The sequence below is a fragment of the Lontra canadensis genome, unplaced genomic scaffold, assembly GCF_010015895.1.
Source record: "Lontra canadensis isolate GAN:19392208 unplaced genomic scaffold, GSC_riverotter_1.0 scaffold159, whole genome shotgun sequence".
NCBI lineage: Eukaryota > Metazoa > Chordata > Mammalia > Carnivora > Mustelidae > Lontra > Lontra canadensis.
In genome coordinates, this window is record NW_022631153.1 from 562706 (window position 1) to 586182 (window position 23477).

Here is a 23477-nt window from a genome sequence, read left to right on the forward strand (position 1 = left end):
TTGTAAATGTTAGAGATTAGAATAAGCTTTAAACATTTTTTGGTACTGATTTTGAGAATTTAAAGCAGATTATCTTTTACAACTTACACAACTAAGGAACTGGTATTTAATCGAAAAGAAAATGATATTAAACTTTTCAAAATCTGAATTAGACAAAAATGCAACATATGATAGACTAGTAGACCAGAGGATAATGGAGTAAACAAGATCCTTGCAAATATTCATTCTTTCTAAAAATGTAAAGTTTTATATTTAAATGAGTTTGTGGAAGAATCAATGTCAGCCAAATCCATTTTATAGATCATTTGAGTGTAATTCTTTGAATAACAGGATGGCACTCTTTTCAGATTTTTTTTTTTAAATTTTTTTTTTAAAGCTAAAGACATTGATCTGACAATCTGTTTCAGGAACTCTCGGAAGATATGATGCATTTTTACTTTTTACTTTTAAAGCATTTTTTGGTCATCATTTTTTTATTACCTGAAGTGCCAGATTGGAACCTATAGCTACTGCTGGAAGTCTTAAGGGCGACAGCATCACGTGATGTATTAAGAATTATATGCAGCCAGGTTATTTTCAAAGCACAGTACTATAGCCATTTTTGTGGACAGGATTCTGTGAGTGTTCTTTCTCATCAAAAATTGAAGAAAAAAAAAAGGGGGGTGTTTTATTCCTTACCTTGCTAGAGTACTGTTAAATTTTTCCGTTAGGTCTTTTGTGTAATTATTGAAATATATGAGTCAGTACACATTAGAATCAGACTCAAAACAATTTTTTTTACAAATAAATTTTTTTCCATTAAGTTGTAATGGTTCCCTTTTTGTTTTCATACAGTGGGTAATCTTTCAAGTGTTTTTTTGTTTGTTTTTAATCTACGTGGTTATCATTTTTAGAGGTGATGGCATATCTTACTAGATATGCAGTACGTAGTTTACCTGAGTGAATAAAGCATCAAATAGAACTACATTTTGTACATATTTATAAAATTACCTTAAAAACATTTTAAACATTTTGTTTTAAAAATTTTAATTGTTCAACTCAAACCCGAAGACACTTATACTTCAACTATCCTGAGACTCCATTTAGCTGATAATTTTGATTTTTTCCTGTTTTTAAAAATTCTACCATATAGGTAAAATTTTTAAGAATTTTTTAAAATGTTGTACAAATACTTCATATACTGTAGTTAACTATTTGCCGCTGTGCAGTGAAAAGAGGGTTTGTATTTTCAAAGATAAACTTACTGCATCTAAATACAATGATGGGACATTTAAGGCAGTGCTTATCCATGATTTCCCTCCTCTTCTACCATAATAAAGTCTGGTTGATCACCTTTATTAGCTGTCTATATGAAATTTGCCTTTGCACTGACAATCGAAATCACTTTAAAGATACACTTACTTCTCCTAGTAGTCTACCAGAGTTACTACAGACAAAATTGATCTACAACCTGGTCAGAACACAGGTCTTCTGAGATAAGTATGTGTCGGTAAAATGATTCTGAGGACAATTAGAAACAGACTGTGAAGCTTGAGTACACTGTGTTCAACAGATAAATGGGGAATACGGCATGTTTGACAATAATTACGTTCTTTAGAGAAATCAAATACAACGGATTTATAGAACGTGTTCTTAAAAAGTGAAGGCAGTAATCATGTGTCATGCTTCGTGAAAACATTGTTACTCCATTATAATATAAACTAGCAGATATTCCCTATTTTGACTTACATGTGTCCCACAATACAATGTTCCGTTTATTTCCATCCTCAGAAAAAGAGGATGTAAGAGGATTTTCTACCATAATGCAGCCTAGGTGACTAAGAGCTCATCCTTTAATTGTTCTTACGCCAACAAAAAGTTAAGATAGGGCTGCTTGGGCAATGCCAAACAAATCACTTTGCAGCTTTTTCTCATGGCTGGAAAGGGACTGCAAAAAGACAACTGGTGACAATGCCCAAAGGTAGATCTTTGTTCTTGTTTGTAGCCAGGATTCAGTATTTGATAGCTTACTGTTGGGGGAAAAATGTGTTAAGATGAATCATCTTTTGACTTACTTCTGAGCACCATCAAAACCAAAGGGGGTCTTTTGATAAATGATTTTAAGCTCTGGTTTATGCTATGTAAAGGAGCTCCTCATTACCCAGACACTAGCTTATGATTTATAAAAGCTATCCTTCGTGTTGCATCTTCCAGGGAAGGTTTTACTACAGAGTAAGGCGCTCTCCTGACCTGAATTTATTATTACGTAACAGTTGTTTGACAGATAAAGGTGCTTAATGGAAAAAAAGAAAAAAATAATGCTCCAAAGTAGAATTCTGTTGATGCCGAATTAAAAAATTGATTATCACAGAAAGCTTCAGTTCTTCTGTTGTCTTTTATTCAACTATGAAAGAAAAGCTGTTGTCAGTTTAGAATTCATATCTTTTTCATTAAGTATAAGTCTCCTAAAGTCTAGATTAAAAGCATCTTAAATGATCTAATCAAACATTTATTGTGAAAGGTGAATAATAATAAAAAGCAATCTTAATTACACACTAATCTTAATGTAACATGCAAACATGTTTCAGAGTTCTTTAAAAAATACCCTCAGGCAAATAGAGGCTGCAGATGAGCCCAGAATGGCTACAAAGAATCAACTGGAGGAAAGACTGGACACACATGTATGGCTCAAGTATGTTTTTGTTTACGCTCTTTTCACAAGGTCTTTGCACTAGTTTAAGATACCAGCTAACAATGAACAGGGTTTATTCTTGTTAAGAAAAAAGAAAACAGAGGTGACAAGTGAAATGGTTATCAGCTAAACCAGAACACCTTACATTTTTACAAGGTTTTTAAAATTTGACCAACCCAAACCTTTTCTGCTCCATGTATATTTTTACATATTCGGGATTGTTAACACATTTGAGTAGATTTCAGGTTGCACTAAGGTAGTAGTTTCTCGGCTTCTTTGAAAATAGTCTCACTTGTATTTCCATTCAGACTATGAAAAGAAATCAGTTCTTTGGTCACTTCAAACTTAGCTTTGATTTCTCAAAGAAATACAGTAATAGCTGGAAAGCACTAGAATATCTGACTTACTTAGAGCCAAAGAAAAATACTCAAAATCCTTTTTCATTTTATAATTAACTGTCGATGTTGTGCCCAGTGGCCTCACTCTTCAACCAGCTGTTCTTTCCAAAAGGCTAAGTTGTTAAAATTTATTTTCTCTAGACATAATTCTTTGGGCTACTGATTCAGAAACCATGACCTAAGTATCAGTAAATGGCTTTCTTGGCTAACAGATTTTGGTTGTAGCCTCACTTTCATTTCTTATTTTTGTGAAGAAATCACGATGTGTTAAGATACTCCATTTTAAAATTTCTGTTGCTTTCCCAGTAGTTGGGCGTGTTGTGAGGAGTGCTTGGTCTGCTTATGTCAACATATATTGTGTTTTTTAGCAGTTACAGTATCATTCCTTGACAAACACAGTATTTACCATACAATTTGGTAAGATAATCCACATTCCAGTGTGCCTTCAAGGCACAGCATTCAAAGTGCAGTTTTCTGGTTTTGACATAATGATCTGGTAACAGACAAAAAAAATGTTTTTGTACAGATAGACAAAGCACTGCAAATGCTTTCACATCATAGCTGCATCACTGATTGTGTAGCATACCAAAAAGGAATGTGAAATGCTAAGAAAGCCATAAGCAGTTTCTGTAGCAGCTAGTCAACCTTCCTGCTGTGGTGCAAAAGTAGCCAGACAGTACAGAAATGATGAGTGTGGCTGCATTCCAAGAAAACTTTATTTATGGACACTAAATTTGAATTTCATAATTTTCACATGTCAGGAGGTATTATTCTTTTGATTTTTTCCCCCCAACCATTTTAAAACCATAAAAACTGTTCTTATCTCACTGGCCTTACAAAGAGAGGCAGCAGCCTGGTTTGGGCCTGTAGGCTGTAGTTTGCTGACCCTTGCTCCAAGAGATTTAATAGAATATGGTGAGTCCAGTTAATGGCTCAGGAGCATTACAAAATTATCGGCCAAATATCTCAAGTCCAAAAGCCAGATTTAATAAAGGTCATAATGTTCCTCTTTTAGAAGTAATAAAATAGTAGTATTACTGCTTAAGAGACAGAAACCAAAACTGACACAAACTAAGAAATTGAGCAACTATGTGGCTATTCAAAAGGGAATCTTTGTAATTCCTATTTTTTTTAAGGAGGTGAAGATCAAAATAAGAAACCTATTAGATTATCTGCTATATTGTGTCAGCTTTAAAAAGAAGCCACAGTAAGTTATATCAAATGCATTACTTTGTCTTTCAGAATAAATGCCTTCCTGGAAAGGAGATAAAAATCAATTCTTAACATCTAGTTGAGGTATTCATAAAGAATAAGCTGACAGTGTTGAAATGCAAAAGGCTCCATGAGACTAATTATTCAACTAATAAAAACTAGACTAATAATTAGCTACAGTTGAAGTTACTGAGTTCTGTTCAGTTGCCCAAATTAAAAAAAAAATAAAATCTCCCAAATAAATATTTTAAAAACAAAATTACCAGTCATCAACATATATAAGAAAACATTTCTGAAGGCTTTATTTACAAAAGCTTTAAAAACAAATAATACCCTCTGTTTTGCAAATAACGTTTTGTTTAAAAAGGACCACCCAGTTACAGCATTGTAATATAATGAATAATGTACAAAGAAAACAAACCAATGTGGCTAACATTTTAAGATTTGCTAGTATTACTGATTCAAATGTAGGTAACACACATCATAACTTGTAGTCTATCCTTTCAGGGAAGAGTTAATGATTACCAAAATGTCTTCCTACACATGCTCTGGTCGGGTCACATATTCTGCACGGCTAAATATTTCAATCTCTTTTGTCAATATATATAAAATAGATTGCAAAGATATACACAAAAAAATAAACAAGCATTACACTCCTCAGGTAATTTTAATTAGCTATATATATATAGCCATATATATACACACACACACATATATGGCTTTATATATAGAATATATTTTTGTGTTTTGTTGTTTTGCACCAAATCTCTTCATTATTTATCTTTGTAACAACTATGAAAGCACAATTTTTTGTCTTCTAATTTAATTTGGTACAATATATACCTAAAGACTTGCTATCTTTGGACCTTAATGAAATTGATTTGTGGAATCAACAAAGCAAGAGCATCATAAGTATGGCTATAAAATGTTTAAAAAATTAAAAATAAGGTAAACAGTGACAGAATAAGAAGAAGCAGATCAAAAGGAAGTGTGCTATCATAAAATAATGGTGGCTTCAATTATCTTGGATGCCAGTTTCCTGGCAGACATTAAACATCCAATCACAAGGGATTTTTCCTGAAGGGTGTAAAGCTGGTTTGAAAAATTCTTCAGTCACAGAGCAGCCTACACATGCCAATGAGAAACTGACAGACACTAGATGTGCTTGGAAGATTAAACACTACGTACAGAAACAGCAGTTACTAAGCTCTCAGTAGTTTTTTGTTCATTTTTTTTTTTTTGTAGTCTTGCTGAATCAACCGTTTGCACAATGCATGTGCTATTTCCGTGGGTCAAAAACAAGTAAATACTGTATAAGGTTGGCAGATGGTCATTTTTCCAGCTAAGAGCAAGAAAAGCCAAAATTTCTGATAAAACAGAGGATTTGAGTCAGAATCACTCTCTAAAGTGCAAAATTGATGGTCCACAATCTCAAATAGCTAAAACTCCTGCAGAATAGAAGGGAGACATGAAACAGGGAAATAAATTACAGTCAGTGCTAGTTAATTTAGGAAGGGGGAAAAACAAACCAAGCCCAAGCAGGTGAAGTTTATCAAAATATTCAGTATGATGCGGGTTTTCCCACTCTCTGTCACACATGCCTGCTAACAAGTATATTAAGTTAAGGCCAAATTTAACCTGAATGCTTTTCTATTTATTAAGATCTGAGATAGGAATGGTCATACTAGTACTGAAAGGCAGAAAATAAAATGGGCTATGAAAGAAAAAAAAATAGTAATATCTATTGTTCAAGGGATTCAACGAGAGATAAAACCTATATACAAGTTTGTGTGTAGCTCAAATAAAAATAAAAGGACTATTTCATGTCATGACTGCTTGTTGGCTTCCTCTTCATATGCATTCCCTGTGCCATTCTGTACATAGGATGAACCAGAACCAAGGCCATACAAATGACCACAATATTTGGCATCATCAATATGATCTTCAAAGAACATCTAAAAAGGAATTTTGGGGAAAAAAAAAAGATAATTTTAACCAAAAGGTACCACTGGTAACTTATATTTCAGCAATGTAAGTACTGACTGTTTATTAACTAAAATGACAGCTCTTTTCTATGGTGCTCCTTTGAGGCCACACATTTTAAAATTCAATGAGTAAGACTAATGTTCTCAAGAAGTACAGAGCTCAAGAGAAACCAAGGAAAAAGATTACTAAAAAAATGTATAAACAAGGGTCTTTCCTATTAACATTTAGATCAATTTTATGAGAGTTTGTAATCATGGAAAAACGACAGGAATTCTTATTCCATTAATGTAACAATACTCAACGGTCAAAATGAATGAGCATTGCCAATGATTGGAGAAAAAAGTTTAGGCTTCTAAGTAGCCTTGAGTCTACATGCAAGGCTGAGTTGGCTGAAAACAAACCCTGAGCACATTCTGGACAGTGAAATCTGAACATTCACACTAGGTCACTATTCTTGAAAAAGCCAAGGAACATAAAGATGATAAATCAGTAGCAGAGAATCCACCATTAATTGAACCATTAAGGTATTTTTTAAAATGCAAAGCTGAAAATCCAAAAGGTTGTTTAAATTCTCTAGTGTAGCACTGGAAAGAAGTACAAAACAAGTATTTACTTGTCATGAATAGACAGTCCAAATCACTTCTGACTCAATACCTGGCAAAACAACTATTATGCTTTCTATTATTAATACAACTGCTACAGAAGTTTTAAATTTCCAGATAGTTCTCAGTCAATTCTTGAGTATCTGAGAGGAAATATTCGGAAGAATTCTAAAGTTGTATTTTGCAAAAAGCAAAACTTTCTTTTTGCATTTAATTTACAATTAGGTGTACCTGCGTCTATCGCTCCATTACTAAGCTAGGAGGAGCCTTCGATTCACCTAGCTTTATATTCAGTATTGCCTTTTGCCACTTAAGGGGCTCTGCTCAGTATGATTTTTGATTCAACAACTACTTCACATTTACTTAACCATTTGAGAATTTAGAACCTCTTAGTAAGACTCAATCTACTAAAAAGCACTATATAAACATTACTCTACAAACCCTCAAAATGCTGAAAGATGGCATAAACAAATGGTATTTTACCAGCAACTTAATGCCTATGAGAAGACAATGCCAGGGAGACCTAACATGTAGATTTCTTGAGTTGGCAGCAACAGCACTGATGTGGTCTACAGAAAGAATTCTGGAGTTCTGCTAGTAATGAGGGTGTCCTTGGATAGAAGTTACTAGTCTCTGGCTTCAGTTTTCTCATCTAAGAAATAGTCTGGTTGGACCTACATGATTCCTAAGGTAGTTTAAATTGTTTCATTTTTTCAGTCTATGAAGAAATCATTTTTTCAGTGCCCTCTGAACTACATTTCAGGAGGACTTATTTTTGAACACTTTCATTCAAGTGTGTTGGACACAGCCTACATGCATCTCTAACCACGTCTTCATTTAATGAGCACTTATTGCCCAAAAACGTTTGCCGTTAGATTTTTAATGTTCTCAACCTAACAACCAACTGAGAAAAAGGCACTGATGTCTTCATACTTCTCTCATTTTGAAAAAGGCCATTCCTGTGAGCAATGAATCAGATCCCGCTTGATGCTGTGGTCCTATCCGTTCCAGCTCTAACTGTTCAGCAACTTCCTGTAAACCGCCCTAGAAGAAAGAAAATCTGCCTGTCAACACAGAAACAGTACAATGCCCAAATTCACAAGTTATATAACTTAGACACTGACCAAAATATAAATGGACTTAGCACATAAAGATGGACCTTCATTTATGAAGATCAGAAAAAAAAAATGTGAATTACAAATTAAAGTATTTGTTGAATATGGGAGAAGTTTATAATTTAGTAGAAAATGAGATCCTAATTGGGAAAATTTGTGTTCATCATATGCTTTAAGGCACGTGACAGGCAAATAACATTCCTGAAGATTTGGGGGAAGCAAATCCTATACATGGGAACAGGTGTACAGGGGAACATTTATCAAGCACATTCAGTCAATCCATCCATCAATATAAAATGACCATCGGCAGTTTCTCTCAAACTTTCCTAAGCTTCTCACCAATCCACCTCTAAGTAGTTTACCTACATAATCTGTATAAAACAAAGCTATTGTGATTAAACCAGTCCTTAAAAATCCACTAAGTGCTTAATTATGGTTTTGTTAAAAAGAAGAGTATGCTGTTGTAAGAATACAACTCCTTATGAGGGTCTAAATATCTGCTTATGTTAATATTGCCGGGCTGAAAAAAGAAAGGAATGAAAGCAAGAGAAAAAGAATAAAAGGGAAAAGTAAAAATAAGGGAAGAAAGAAAGGGAAGGAAAATAATGGCAGGGGGGAGGATAGGATATGAGTAAAGAAGGAAGATCAGGACAAACAAAAGAGACACAAATTCCTCCCTAGTTGTTAAGGTAAACTAGCCCTCCTCTGCTTCACTGCTTGAAACAGTGCTTTGCACAGACAGCAGTTCTGTGCTAAAAATAACATAAGGACTAGGTATCATGAGCAGCTGCTTAGGAGCATAAAAGAATAGGGCCATTCAGCATGGCTGACCAGAGGTCAAAAAGCACCTTTTGTCATTAACCTAAATTTAACACAGCAGCTCACTAGGCATATTCAGATTAGCTGGTGTACCTAGAAATTTTCCAATATCATACACATGGTGAGCAATAATTTGATCCTGTTCCTAAAATATGTCGTTGCAGAGACATGTCAGATTTTAAAAAGCACTTCTAAAGCCAGATTAAAACATCTGGGTCATGGATTCTCAGCATGTAATGCTTTCAGGGGTGGACTGAGTTTCTATAGCAATAAGGCTATCCTATTGCAAGTTCACTTGAGTCACAGCGAGAAGTCTCTTCAAATTGCACACAATCCTGCTGCTCTTAGGTGCTACAAACAAGGAGTGACCTTTCTTTAAAATTTCCCCAGCTATATGCCGTATTCGGTAATAAGGCAAGCAAACTTTGGCCAAAACACTACTACTCTTCTGATTTTAAGTTCAGTTATCAAAAGCAAAGTTTTCAACTCCTACACCGTTTCTTTTTGCTTATAAGTAAAGCACTTAAGGTTTTTGCCATCTCCTAAAAGTGTAATTTTATCTGCACTTCTAAAAACCTGGTAAGAAAATGTGATCAACCTGATGTAGGTTGTACCAAGCAGCCACTTCACCTACACACACTTTTTAGTTGCAGCTTAAATCCAAACACAGCTGGAAAAAAAATAAAAAATAAAAAATAAAGCCCTTCTATTCCTTGGGAGTCTAGGCCACCAAGAGAATTCATTCTCAAACTGAAGAAGCACTTTACTGATTAAAGAAACATTTCTTTTTAAAGAATTCATGTTCAGAAGTAACATTATTACACATGCATTCAGCAGTATCAGAACACAAGCTACTGTCCAGACAGGACCTAGACATTTACAGAAGCACTAACATCTTGACATCTTTTACACCGGGGAAAAAAATCTTTAGCCATGTTAATTAATCCTAGGAACATGATCTGTGACTTGAACCAATAAAATAATTTTTGTCCAGGGAAAACTCTGTTTGCTACATTACTGACCTCACTGCTGGCCAGCTCAGATTTTATCTTGCATGGACAGATTGTGCGCATGTTGGGCAGCATGAACTTGCACTTCTGTGCATGAAAGCCTCGCTAGTCCTCACATTTTTGTGCAGGTTTATGATTTTCAATCTGGCAAAGATGAAAATCTGATTCTTGGTTTGAATTTTGTTGAAAACTTATTCTGCCAATATACACTGAAACTCTGAAAAAGGATTTCCTATAAATAATTTATGCAACAAAAAGAATCAATGACCAGATAATATAATCACATTTAATACAAAACTTAATATATGGCTTAAAACAACATCCCAGGCTAACATCTTATTTATCAGTCACTCAGTCTAAATAGTGTGTGGACTATAAACAGCCACTTAGAAAAAGCCTTACTTTGAGATTTTTGCAGCTCTTCATAAGGTACTTCACATCATAAATGACAGGAAAAAATAATCGAAGGATTTCAAAGAAGTCAAGTTCTTCTTCAGGCAAGTTAGAGTTGGTCAGGATTTTGATTAAATAGCCAAAGTCATAACCACTACAAAAGGGTTAAATACAGAACAGAGACATATAAATACCATAGAGATGAAAAAATAATTTCTTTTTCTGATACAAATTTTAAGTGAGCCACAACTGTAGGTCAAAAAAGGAATCAACCAAAAAAAAAAAAAAAAAAAAAAACACACCCCCAAAAAAAAAAAAAAAAAAAAAAAAAAATATAAAAAAAAAACCCCCCCCCCACACAAAGAGAGAAAACAGACATGTTTGTAATGATGTAATGATAACAGGAAAATGCCATCATCTTACCACCAGTGATACGAACTTTTACCATTCAGAGATACCAGCACACAGATCTATACTAGCTTCTCAAGTCTATAGTCACTAGGTTACTATTTTTGCTGACCTCTAAAGGAAGAACTCTAAGCATCAAACCACCCATAGATATCTCAAAAATTGTTAAATTATTATGGAAATGGAAAAATATGAATGAGAACATGGCTAAAGATGTCAAAATGTAGCAGAATTGGCAAAAATAATACAACTCTTCCATATTTTACATAAAGAGGTCATATGCTTCAAAACCCAAAGTGGGGTGCCTGGGTGGTTCAGTCAGTTAAGCGTCCAACTCTTGATCTTGGCTCAGGTCATGATCTCAGGATCGTGAGTTCAAGCCCCAAATTAAAAATAAAAACCCAGGGCGCCTGGATGGCTCAGTGGGTTAAAGCCTCTGCTTTCGGCTCAGGTCATGATCCAAGGATCCTAGGATCGAGTCCCGCATCGGGCTCTCTGCTCAGCAGGGAGCCTGCTTCTCCGTCTCTCTCTGCCTGCCTCTCTGCCTACTTGTGATCTCTGTCAAATAAATAAATAAATTCTTAAAAAAAAATAATAAAAATAAAAATAAAAACCCAGAGTAATTCCCTAATGAAAGTATTTTCATTTCCTTAACTGATTTTACCAGTCATTCTCTTCCCTCAAAATTCTGTTCCTCTGTCATATGGCTCCTCAAGATATACTAATGGAAATACTGCATTTCTCAGTAAACACTGAGAACTACTATCCAGAGAATAAAATACCAACTCCCACACTTTCAAGTCAGGATCTCCTAACTCTACTGTTTGTTTTTTTCCCCATAGCTTTGTATGTCCCCACATTCCTGTGCCTTAATTGCACACCCTTTTTCTCCCTGTCTACCTTTACTTCAAGGACAAGATGCCTTCCCTGAAGGGTCTAGCTCCCAGTGATTTCTTACACAAACTGTTTCCTTGTATTACCCTTTAAAATGCATTATTGTTTTCTCCACTAGACTAGTAGGAATCACATTTTTAAAAATATCTTAAAATCTTTTACTTCATATAGCTGGAAGTCAGTACATATTTGGTGAGAGGTGGTATTAACATATCTTTTGGGGGATACAAATAAAATTTCTATTTAATGTTCAGAACTACTTCTAATTTTAAAAAGAAAAAAAGAAGCTTTACCATTGAAGACAGTTAAGGGATACCAAAGTATAAGCAATTAACAGTAGAAACCTTTAAATTTCTGGTAATTGGCAAGGAAGTGACTGCTATCATCCAACTAAAGAGAAGTCAATACAGCATTTACTTATTACTAGTAAAAGACTGTACAAGAATTTAGGATTTATCAATTTCTTAAACTAGTCTTTATCTCATAGAAATATGAGATATTAGAATATTAGAATATGATGAAAATATTTAATGACATTTACAATAAAATCTTAACATACCTTGACAAATACTGGAGTCTAATTTAGACTATACATTCTAAGAAGACATGAATCCCTTATTTCTGTTTATCTTAATATCCCCAATGCCTAGCATGTAGTATTTGCTCAGAGTATTTTTTTTTTAATGAAAGAATAAGTCATAAACAGTAGGAGGTAAGGATGAAGGTTTCTAGTCATGACCAGGAAAGTCAAAACAAAACAAAACCCTGAAAAACATTCCTAATGTTAACAGAGACTTCAGTCTTGTCTCCTGAGGTATAGGGTCAAATGGAGAACAGAAAAAAAAGATGACAGGTGACAATTAATATGTTCCATACTCCTAACTCAAAAACTACTGCTTAGTACTACATCAGAGTTTGCAAAATGAATAGTCCTTTACTACAATCATTCCAGAGGCCAGAGTTGGAAATTCTAAAGCATGCAGGAATCTCTTTATTTTTTTAAAAATGTGTGAAATGGACCCAATATAAGAACATTAATAAAAGGCCAAATAAAATAATTCCCAAGGCCACTTTTAGTCCCTGTGCTTCCAATTTAATTTAGTGTACCTCAACAGAAAAACTTTCTTACCTGGAAGTCTATTTTTACAAAATGGAACTACTTTCCTTTCTAAAAATTCTCTTTACAATCCAATTGTATTTTATAGTAAGAATGAAAAACAACCATTTACTGAGAATTTACTGTTTGTAAAATCTTTTATTAAAATGCTCTAAACAGGGGCGCCTGGGTGGCTCAGTGGGTTAAGCCGCTGCCTTCGGCTCAGGTCATGGTCTCGGAGTCCTGGGATCGAGCCCCGCATCGGGCTCTCTGCTCGGCAGGGAGCCTGCTTCCTCTTCTCTCTCTGCCTGCCTCTCTGCCTGCTTGTGATCTCTCTATCAAATAAATAAATAAAAAATCTAAAAAAAAAATGCTCTAAACATATTATTGATCATTAAAACTAGGTATTTACCTAAGTGATGCCTACCTGATCACTCCTCTTTGAAAAAAAAATTAAAATCCACAACCCCCTGCTGTTTTTTTCTCCACAGCACTTATCAACAACAAACCACAATATAAATTTCATCATTCAAAAAGAATTGCCTATTCCCATCAGAATATAAAGTTCATGAGGCTGAGGATTTTTAGTTTAATTCCTAGAATCTTATACCAGAGTGCTTGGCATTGGTAGATATTAAATATTTTCTTAACAAATGAATGATTTCATTCTAAGACTCAGAAATGTTAAATAACCCCCAGTAACATTGATTCCAAATGGCATTGCTGGATTTAAACCAAGATCTACTTTGTCAGCCTAACTCTTTCCACTATGTAATACTGTCTCTCTCACTGGCTAAAAATGAAATACATAACTTTAAATTAACTCTTAAATAGACCAACATTAGCTTCTTGAGAGGAGATTGCTCTGTGGCAGCCAGTTCCTTATAGAACTGAGCCTGAAAGTTCTGAAACAGTGACCCACCCCAAGTGTGGAGCAGTTAGGAAATAGAAACACAAATGCCATTTTCAATGCAATCTTTTTACCTATGAAATGATAACCATTTGACCCCTTCGCAGAGGACCACTCCCGATGTCATAAGAAGTTCTGCAAAGTACTGGGTCTCAATTCCTTCCTCCTCATGTTTTTTAAACTGGATGCCAGATGTTGTTAGTAGCTCTATAGAGTCCTGGGCATACATGTCCTCCCTGGCAGAAGAAGAGAGACAACCTTCAAATATGCCATTCTTCAAACAAACCATTTTTCTCCACTTATATCTACAACCTACAGTACCAGAAACAATAAAACACAGGACTGGCTTGGGTCTGATTATTCCAATGCTTCACATACAGGAAGGAAAATACAATTTAAATATTAAGGTTATTATTTTAGAAAAGTGTTCAGTAAATCATCTTTCAAAGCAGTCCAAGGGTGAGATTTTAATCGTTACTACTGATTCAATGTCATTAGCCTTTCACAAGTTACATATATTTAACTGAGTTTGAAAAAAGGGTCTTCTACTCACCAGGGGCTACCACCACAAAGTGAAAGACATGTTCTTTTCAGGGGCTTTCAGTCTCAGCAGCCTTTTTATTGCTGCCCCTTGGAGCTGTAGCCATAGGGGTGGGTGACAGCCTATATCCATCTCCCATGCTCCCAGCAGCATCAGGAAGGAGACCAAGAGGAAAATAGCTGATGTGGCTAAGTTAAAACTACATTCCATTCTAAAGAAAAAGGAATTTCCTCCTCTCACTAATGATGAGCCTTTCAAATGGCTCCAATAACCAGTAAAATGTTTAAAATGGCAGACTTTGCTATAATAGCAATAGTTTCTTCTTCTAACAATCTTAATCCTAGAAAATCACCTCCCAAAAATGAAGCCAGGATATCTAAATATAAACCAACCATTCAAGATTTTACTTAAGCCAAAAAGAAAGCACTAATTTCTAAGCATGAACACACCGGTATCCAAATGTTAAATTAAATTTTAAAAAAGGATCAAAACGAAGGTACAGGTTTCTGAAAATACATGGTAAGTATTTTGTGCACTGCCCACTGGATTTTTTTCATTTACTTTTTAAATTGCAAGAATACTGGTTTCCACCACTTAGCAAAAGAAAATTCTATTAAAAGCTTTAACAAAACTAATTAAACCAAAAGAAACATTACATTTACATTTAGGTGAAAAAGTGTTCTTACAGTCTATTCTCTGGAAATCAGTCTGCTTCTAAGTGTCTTTGAAAAATAACAAAACATAATGTTGTATGGTTCCAAACAGTAAATACAGTTATTGTGGTGAGCACTGTACAATCTATAGAATCGTTAAATCACTGTAATGCACTTGAAACTAATGTAAGATATGTGAACTATCCTTAATATAAAAATTTAAAAAACAAACAAATACTAGCCATTGGAACATCTAAAAAGAGGGACCTGCAATCATCACTTTAGGTCAAAATTTCCCGCAGGAAAACCCTTTGGGAAGGATTTCTGAATAAATCTAATAAAAGCTTTTTTCATTAAACAACAGATACCACTGGCCTTATTACACTAAAAATATGTATCTTAAACAATTAAAATCTCACTCATCAGACTCTGATGCTCACATTGAGAGGCATACTTTAGCAAATTATAACCAACCCAAAGCATAAGATTCTTTCTCTAGGCTCACATTATACTGGGCCATATGCTCACTTTTTTAGTACACAGATTCAAAAGGGCAATGATTTTTGTCACTTTTGTTTAATGTCTATCACCACATCAAAAAACTTGTGAGGTGGAACAGTGAGTGTTGCACTACTTAAATCAGAATTTCCCAAACTTGCCCAATGACATCAATCATCCAGAGAGTGTACCAAAAATATGGGTTCCCAGGTCCTATACCTAGACCTACTGAATTCCAATATCCAGGAGAAAGATCTGGGTAAATACCTCAGGTGCTTAATAATCAACAAGTTTAGTTAAAAAAAAAAAAAAGTATAAAATTACTTCTTTTCTCTTTTTTTCTGTATAGTTCACATAACTCAATGCAGATTAAGCTAATGTACTATATTTCTTTGGAGTAAATATTTTAAAATTTGGAACCAATTCCATGCTTTATAATACCCAAATCATTAGAAGAGAAAGCTGAAAGTTCCACACAGATAGGCTAATAAATCTCTAAATAGAATGAAGAAAATTTCCTGCTGGTAAGGAAAACTCTGTAATTGTTGTAACTCAATTCTCCAAATCAATTCAAATTCAAACCTCCAAATCCCCTTCTCATGGTATCCATTTCAAGTTTTTTTAAAATTTTTTAATTTTTTTATTCCAAAATTCATTGTTTATGTACCACACCCAGTGCTCCACGCAGTACGTGCCCTCCATAATACCCACCACCAGGCTCACCCATTCCCCCAGCCCAGCAAAACCCTCAGTTTGTTTCTCCAGAGTCCACATTCCCAAGCTCCAAAAATCCTAGTACATGTAGGAATATATTAAAGGATGGAAATCTCAAAAAAGTAGTCAAAACATTGTTTAGTCAAAAAATGTAAGGACTACTGCAGGTGCAGGTATTGGCTTACTGATTATAACAATCTGTTCAGAACACCAGGGAACAGTAATGATTGCTCCTAACACTCATCAACTACTAAGTTTAAGGAGGCAAAATATCCAGGCATAATAACTGAACTGGAGTGAAAGCCATGTACAAATACCTAAAAAAGGTTTTCCCAAAAAGCAGAGATACAAGGCTACTCATCTCAAACTATATCCTAAAAACAGAAACTAACTTAACTAGGTATGTTAAATCCCATAAATATATTTTTACATCCTTTCTTAAAGTAGGCTCCATGTCCAACATGGGGCTTGAACTCACAACCCCAAGGTCAAGAGTCTCATGCTCTATGTACTGAGCCAGCCACGTGCCCCTACTTTTTGACCTACCTACAAGTATAAACTTAGCCTACTACACAAATTCACATTTTTAAACACAGACTAAAGATTTTATAATTTGGAAATGCTTTCCAACCTCAATCCATTCCTGGCTCACCATACATTTTATATTTTAAAACATGCACCCTATATATTTAAGTTTATGCTAAAAAATCATGAGCAAAGACAAACCAGAATACAGACTGTTACAAATGCAGTCACAAAACTTAATGTTTTATGAACTCAAACCAAGAACATGTAAGATGCTCAAAAAATCTGCAAAGACTATATGAAAGACAACATGAACAGCCTGCAACTCTATACATAACAATAGCCTTTTAGCCTTCAAATGCCTGTGCATTATCCTATAAAACAAAATCAAAACCACCCTCTGATTCTGCTGTCCTTTCCACTTACGGTCCTCCCTATATCTCCTCTCCTCTGCCGTTTTCCTTCAGTGAATTATCAGCTCCCTTTCTGTTACCACTGAACCCACAATCTCCTGTAATCTCTATTACACTATCAAAATGATTTTCTCAAATAATAATTACTATAATCATCAAATTGATGTTTTAGAAATTTGTTCTCATCTCCTTTGAGATAGCTTTCTTCTGCACAACTCATAAATATTCTACTTCAACTTTCATTTTACTATCAACTCCAAATTCAATTTAGAGAGAACTCTTATACATTGATCATTATCAAATTCTAATTTTTGGACTTTGGCAATGGAGAGCAGACAGAAATGTTACAGGAATACAAAGTTACAAAGACTATGACCAACTTTCCTCAACACTATACCCCTGGCACCTAACCCAGCTGCTGACACATTCTAGGCACTCAATAAAAAAGTCAATTTTCATCTTTCTGCAAAATATCCAAGATTCTATTCATGGTACTCTGTTCTCCATATTAAGTAGTCCCAGTTTTATCCTCCAAATAATCGTTTCCACTTAAATAGTATATTCTACTATATCCTTCTCCTTAAAAACATCTTCTTAGACATTAACAATAGCACAAATAGTGGCCAAACCTAGTAACAAGTAGCTCTCTCTGTATAAGAAAAAAACGTCCTTCAAAGATTGTAATACGGCAGTTGTTGTAATAAATGTTTCTAGAAAAGGAAAATGTAAATTTTTCCAAAATGGAGACATAGACGGGTCCACCTCCTACTCATGTATTTACATCACAACGGTATCTCAGTTTAAGAAAGTGTTCTAATGATCAACTTGGAAAAAAAGTAAAACAGAACAAATGAAATGGTGAAGAACTCATTTTAAAAATGGTTATCTTTTGAGAAAAGGACAAAAGATAATTTTCAGTGTTTCAGAATTACAGTACTTATAAAAGGTTATTACCAGTTTGAATAGAGAGGACTAATTTTTACCCTTTAAATTCAACAAAGTAAAACAGAAAATGAGGCTAAACACAATGTAATTATAAGCCATAGTACTGCACCACTAACGACATTACTCTCTAAAATCATCAGCTCTGCTTTTTAGATCTTACATGCTAAATATCACATTGTTGTACAGAGAATGGGAGGTTCTTACATTGGCACTACTGTTAATTGTCCCACAGCTTCTTTAACTATTTTCTGAACCAGATTTAAGATTATATTACACAAGTACATGTTATCAAATAAGACACCGCAAATATTTTAACTTAATTAGAATGTCTTAAACATTTCCCCACCTTAGAGTCAGTTTGTAAACAATCTGCCCTCAGCCAAAACACCCAAGACTTCCCTAAGCTATCAAGACAACAAGTAAGGAAACTCGATTTCAACCTTGGGCTTGAGTTAGAATTTAGTTTCTGAATGGTTTCTGAAAGAAATACCAAGTTCAAGGATACCATTACCTCTCCTATGTTAGTTCCAAGAGGTTTTGTGGGCTGATCGGGGAGTTTAACTATTACATAACTATTATATAATTATATTGACTTGACAAGAAAAAGCACCCAAGTTTCCAAGAAATGTCTTACTGCCCTTGACATGTAATCCATTCATAGTCTGGAGTTTGACTGTAATAAAAATATCTCCACACGAAGGATAATCACTACAACAAAGATGTATATATTTCAAGTTGCACACAAACATTGAAAGTAAAATATAATGTAAAGGTTATTTTTTCTATCAAGAAGTGTCTGCGGGGCGCCTGGGTGGCTCAGTGGGTTAAAGCCTCTGATTTTGGGTCAGGTCATGATCCCGGGGTCCTGGGATCGAGCCCCGCATCAGGCTTTCTGTTTGGCAGGGAGACTGCTTCCTCCTCTCTCTCTCTCTCTCTCTGCCTGCCTCTCTGCCTGTTTGTGATCTCTGTCAAATAAATAAAATCTTAAAAAAAAAAAAAAAAGTGTCTTCAATACCCAAAGTTTTTCAGATTTCAAAAAAAAGCAGTCATACTTTTCAAACAACATCTTTAAAATTCTAAGTATCTGAATATAAAGTCTTCTTTATCCTAGTTCTTTTGTTCCATTAGAAGAAATCTAATCTTTTGAAATTTTAGGTTTTAAATATTTCTAGGATAACTGCCAAATTCAGTTAGCACTTCATTCACCATACTTAAGAGAAATCAATTCCTAAAATTAAGCTAAAAAAAGTTTGCGTTGTATTTATTTCCCACTTACGTCAAATTAAATTTAAAATTAAACTGCCAAGTTGAAGTTCCTGGAGGATATTCTCCTTGCTCATTCATAAATGTCAGTCCTAGCTGAATTATCTTTAACAAGTCTACATTGCATCGCAATAGTTGGTACTGATAGTCAGCATTGCTCCTGAATTCTCCAATAGGTCTTGCAACCACACCTGGAAACTCGGTGTCCTGTAAAATAGTTTTAAGATTCATTATTTACTAAATGACCAAAACCACAATCCACAAATTCTTAGCATAAATAATTAATTTTTGGTTCAAGTCAAAGAATCCTGTTACAGGTAATATTCTACACATTTGTATTCAAATACAAATTACCTTTTAACTATGAAGAGCATTACTTTTTAGAACCATAAAATAGAACCAAACTTGATGACCTTTTCTCATTTTAAATACTGTGACAGAAAAAAAATTATTCTGTATAAGATATGAATGATAAATGCACCAAGTACTCTATTCCCAAGGAAGGGGAAAAAATCATAAATTCACATTTCTCAAGGGGTATTTGAAACTGTGTTCACAGTATGCTAGTGTTAAATGAATAACTGGTTAAAAAGAATGGAAAATGCATCATACTTTCCAATTATTTCTCTGAGGTAAGGTATGTCTAAACATCAAAACCCTCTGAATTTCCTGGGCTTAAATAGCACTCTCTCTGTACTCCAGAGAAAACAGGTCAACAAAAATTATGTGATACCCACTTATTCCTGTAGAATGTTCTCATGTCTCTAATGTCACTCCTTATCATCTGAGAAATGATCACTATATATTTTTGTGGGATAAAAAACAACTTCTGGGCGCCTGGGAGACTCAGTTGGTTAAGCAACTGCCTTCGGCTCAGGTCATGATCCCGGAGTCCTGGGTTTGAGTCCCACATCGGGCTCCCCCTGCTCTGCAGGGAGTCTGCTCCTCTTTCTCCCTCTGCCTGACACTCCCCCTGCTTGTGCTCTCTCTCTCTGTTAAATAAAATCTTTAAAAAACAAACAAAAACTTCAATTTTAATTATGGGTAAGTATACTTTTATTAAATAGGTTATCTATGTACACTCGAATATTCGTATTTTTACCAATCAACCTGCCCCTCCCCACAAAAGCACATTTATTTATTTGCATTAAAAATACTGAGGAAATGACACTATATCACTTTACTTTTAAAATTCAAATTGGGAAGCAAAGAACAAAATCTGGATACCAAAACACTATGAAGCAGTAAAGAAACTAAAACTCTAAATTCAGTCCAACTCAACAACCACTTTACTGGATATTTTATTAATACAAAATGCTACGTGTGTTGTGGGTGAGAAAGGGTACGACACTAACCCCTTGCTTTGTGGAACTTACAATCTGGAAAACAGTACAGTAACTGTAATAGATGTACAAAGTACATCAGGTAAAGCAGCAAAATAATTAACTCAATAGATGGTCTAGGTAGATTAAATACTAAATGCAAAAGCAGAGATGCTTAACAGCACAGTATATTTGTGCAACTCCACTGCTGATTAAAACAACAAAAAAACTGCAGATCAACAGTGTTCCACTGGGAGGTCTGATTTTTTTTTTTTTGAGAAGGACATGCAGGAGCTCCCTAGCTTTTTTGTGCTCATTTGATATTATCAGTTAAGCCTTAAGTGTTGCTGGGCGCTGACCTGGCACTCACAGCTAGGTTCTAATGTTCTTCTGTTGTTGAGTATGAACAGTTTTACACTTCAGCATCAGATAAGACCACTCTGTAATCATGACTAAACGGAGACAAAAACATAAACATTGTCCAAACTACAAAAATGGTCAAACTCCTTTCCATCTTGGCTAATGTAAGTAAACCGTTGCTTCTTCATAGCTTTAGTATCATTCTAGTCTTCTCTCATTCTATTTAAGACTTAAGATACCCGGGAGCCTGAGTGGCTCAGTGGTTAAGCCTCTGCCTTCCGCTCAGGTCATGATCTCAGGGTCCTGGGTTCAAGCCCCGCATCAGGCTCTCTGCTCAGCAGGGAGCCTGCTTCCTCCTCTCTCTCTGCCTGCCTCTCTGCCTACTTGTGATCTTTGTCTGTCAAATAAATAAATAAAATCTTAAAAAAAAAAAAGGACTTAAGATACCCTGTCATAGAATTACCCCAGCTTCTCAACAGCATCCAATTCAGAGCAAGGCCCTGCCTCCTTAATCCCTCACTAAAACTACCTGACAAAAGCCAAATCCTAAAGTCTTTTCTAACACTCTTATTCACATGCCCCATGGTTTCAGTGGTGTGCATTTTCCCTCACTGCAATGAGTAATAAACCCAATTTGTCACATTGTAGAAGTGTTCCTGGTGGTCTCTGGTTGGAGGACATTGACAAAATTTTCTTTTTATAATTAATCTCTACAGTATTAACTAGATGAACTGAATTCAAGACTTTTAATATCCCTGTTCCTCTTTTATAAGAAGCATCTTAAGGATTTGATGATAGGCATACCATAGCAACGTAATTATATTTTCTGATAACTTGACGAATTTTCTTCATCTCTTCATCCAGGTTGCAAGCCCAAACTTCACAAATTCTTTGGCTATGATCTACAGTTGCTGCTGGCATAGTGAGGGCACAAGAAGTCTAGATGCCAAGCATCAAAATGTTATACTTGATTGAAGATTTGTTTCATAAAATACTTTATCCTTTATTTTTGTACCTGTCAAAATAAAAACCAGTGATATCAGAAATATGACTCATAGATGAACTAAGTTGATACAAACCTAAAAGATTATTCCCAAAGTCCTTGATTTGTAAGAAAATCAGCTTGGGAAATGACTTGTCTAAAGTCACACAGCTTATCAGTAGGAAAAAGAAAAGGACTGAAAAAGGTTTTCTGGTTCTAATATCAATGTTAGGCAAAAACAGTATTTTTTATGTGTACGTACTAATCGTTTCTTAAAAACATTAAGGATTGCTCTGAATTCAACTCACTCTCTGAATAAAACTTTATAAAGACATCTATTTCCACACAGAAAATGAAAAGTTAAATAGTGATATAATGTGACTGGATCAGATGTTATTAGGACAAAGATAATGTTTGCTTTTACTCATTAACAGCAAATCTGATTTGATTACAAAATCTACTTTAGTGGCATTTACTGAGGTCAGATTAGAAGGTACTTTTTAGTAAACCAACAACAACAAAAAAAGAAAACAAAAAAAAAAAATCTCTTTCTGAAAAATAAGTAACAGCCACAGAAACTGTTCTAATGTCCCTAACTGCAGGAGGAAGGAAGAAAAGGGTGTATGCATTTCAAACTGTTTCTAATTTCCTAAAAACCCAAGTATAAACACACATCTGCCCTTCTGTCCAAAAACAGTATCACGCCACATAAAGAGTACAGACCAACATTTTGATTCTTGGACAGAACAATTCCAAATGCTCCTTCGTTTTTCACGGAACTCTGAAAAAATCCTAACAAACAAGGGTAAAAAAGGGAATTATGATACCTCCCAAACACTTCAGTCACACATGTAACCTCAAGTCCTTTAAGAACAGAAACCAAAGATCTAAGGGACCCCTCCTTCATTACCCTCCCCACTCCCCTACACACACACACACACATCCCTTCATTACCCTCCCCACTCCTCTAAACACACACAGACACAAAGACACACACACACTCTCTCAAAAAGACCCTGTAGCTTAACATTACTTTTCCACCTCTCTCTCTACTACAATTCCAGAAGCCCTGACGAGGCACCAGAGGTCTTCTCATTACTGGAGATACAATCTCCGGACTGCAGGCTCCCAAAGAATCAAAAACAGCACAGAGCCACTCAAGTCATAGATAACTCTCTTCCCTGGCAGACAGCCACTGTGAAGGTGCTTGATAACCATTTACTGGGGCCAGACTGACTCCCAAGCACTGCTGCCAGAAGAAATACGAGGAGCTGAGATCTAGGCCACCGCCCTCCCCTCCCAATTTCCGTCCAACAACGTCGAAGCCCCAGGTACAAAGCCTTTACGTCATCACTCCGCGCCACCCCCTTGACATACCCTCAGCCCGTTACCCTGCCCCCCTCCACCCGCCGCCTAGCTTTTTCCTTCGCCAGCCGCGTTCCAGCTGGCGCCATCGCTCACCATCTCAGGTTCATCGTTCCCGCCCCCTTTCTACTTCCCCAATCCGCCCCTCCCCCCGGCAGACGCAAGATCTACTTGTGTCGCTGAGCTCGCGCTCCTCCTCCTCCTCCTCGCCATAGAGACAGCAACCAGCGGCGGTGGCGGTGGCGGTAGCGGCGGCAGCAGCGGGTGCCCCATAGACACCTCACGCCCAGCAAGGGGAAAAAGGGAGCTGGGGCTGCGCCGCACCGTGCTGCGCCGTCGCTTCCCGCACGTCTTGGCGGGGGCGCTAGGTGATGACGCGACA

At 35.6% G+C, this 23477-nt stretch overlaps 2 protein-coding genes across 4 annotated transcripts in view; one reads left to right on the top strand and one right to left on the bottom strand.

Annotated features, from left to right (window-relative positions):
* The window catches only part of ZDHHC2 (zinc finger DHHC-type palmitoyltransferase 2), a 73296-nt gene extending 70438 nt beyond the window's left edge, over window positions 1–2858 (top strand). The window contains exon 14 of one of the 2 annotated variants that reach the window (XR_004381185.1): window positions 2568–2858. The gene's annotated coding sequence lies outside the window, so the exon portion shown is untranslated. The remainder of the gene's footprint in view (window positions 1–2567) is intronic. The other variant, XR_004381186.1, reaches the window with a different exon arrangement.
* Window positions 2859–4558: 1700 nt separating this feature from the next.
* Window positions 4559–23466, bottom strand: CNOT7 (CCR4-NOT transcription complex subunit 7). 2 transcript variants are annotated; one of them, XM_032844955.1, is made up of 7 exons: window positions 23267–23466; window positions 21553–21763; window positions 19080–19273; window positions 13589–13750; window positions 10216–10360; window positions 7803–7913; window positions 4559–6236 (listed from the first exon to the last, which is right to left on the bottom strand). In XM_032844955.1, the coding sequence occupies exons 2-7, from the start codon at window positions 21667–21669 to the stop codon at window positions 6108–6110; spliced, it is 858 nt and encodes a 285-aa protein (XP_032700846.1). In that variant the 5' UTR covers window positions 21670–21763; window positions 23267–23466; the 3' UTR covers window positions 4559–6107. The 2 variants fall into 2 exon arrangements, with proteins under 2 accessions (XP_032700846.1, XP_032700847.1); XM_032844956.1 differs by lacking the exon at window positions 13589–13750.
* Window positions 23467–23477: the final 11 nt, after the last annotated feature.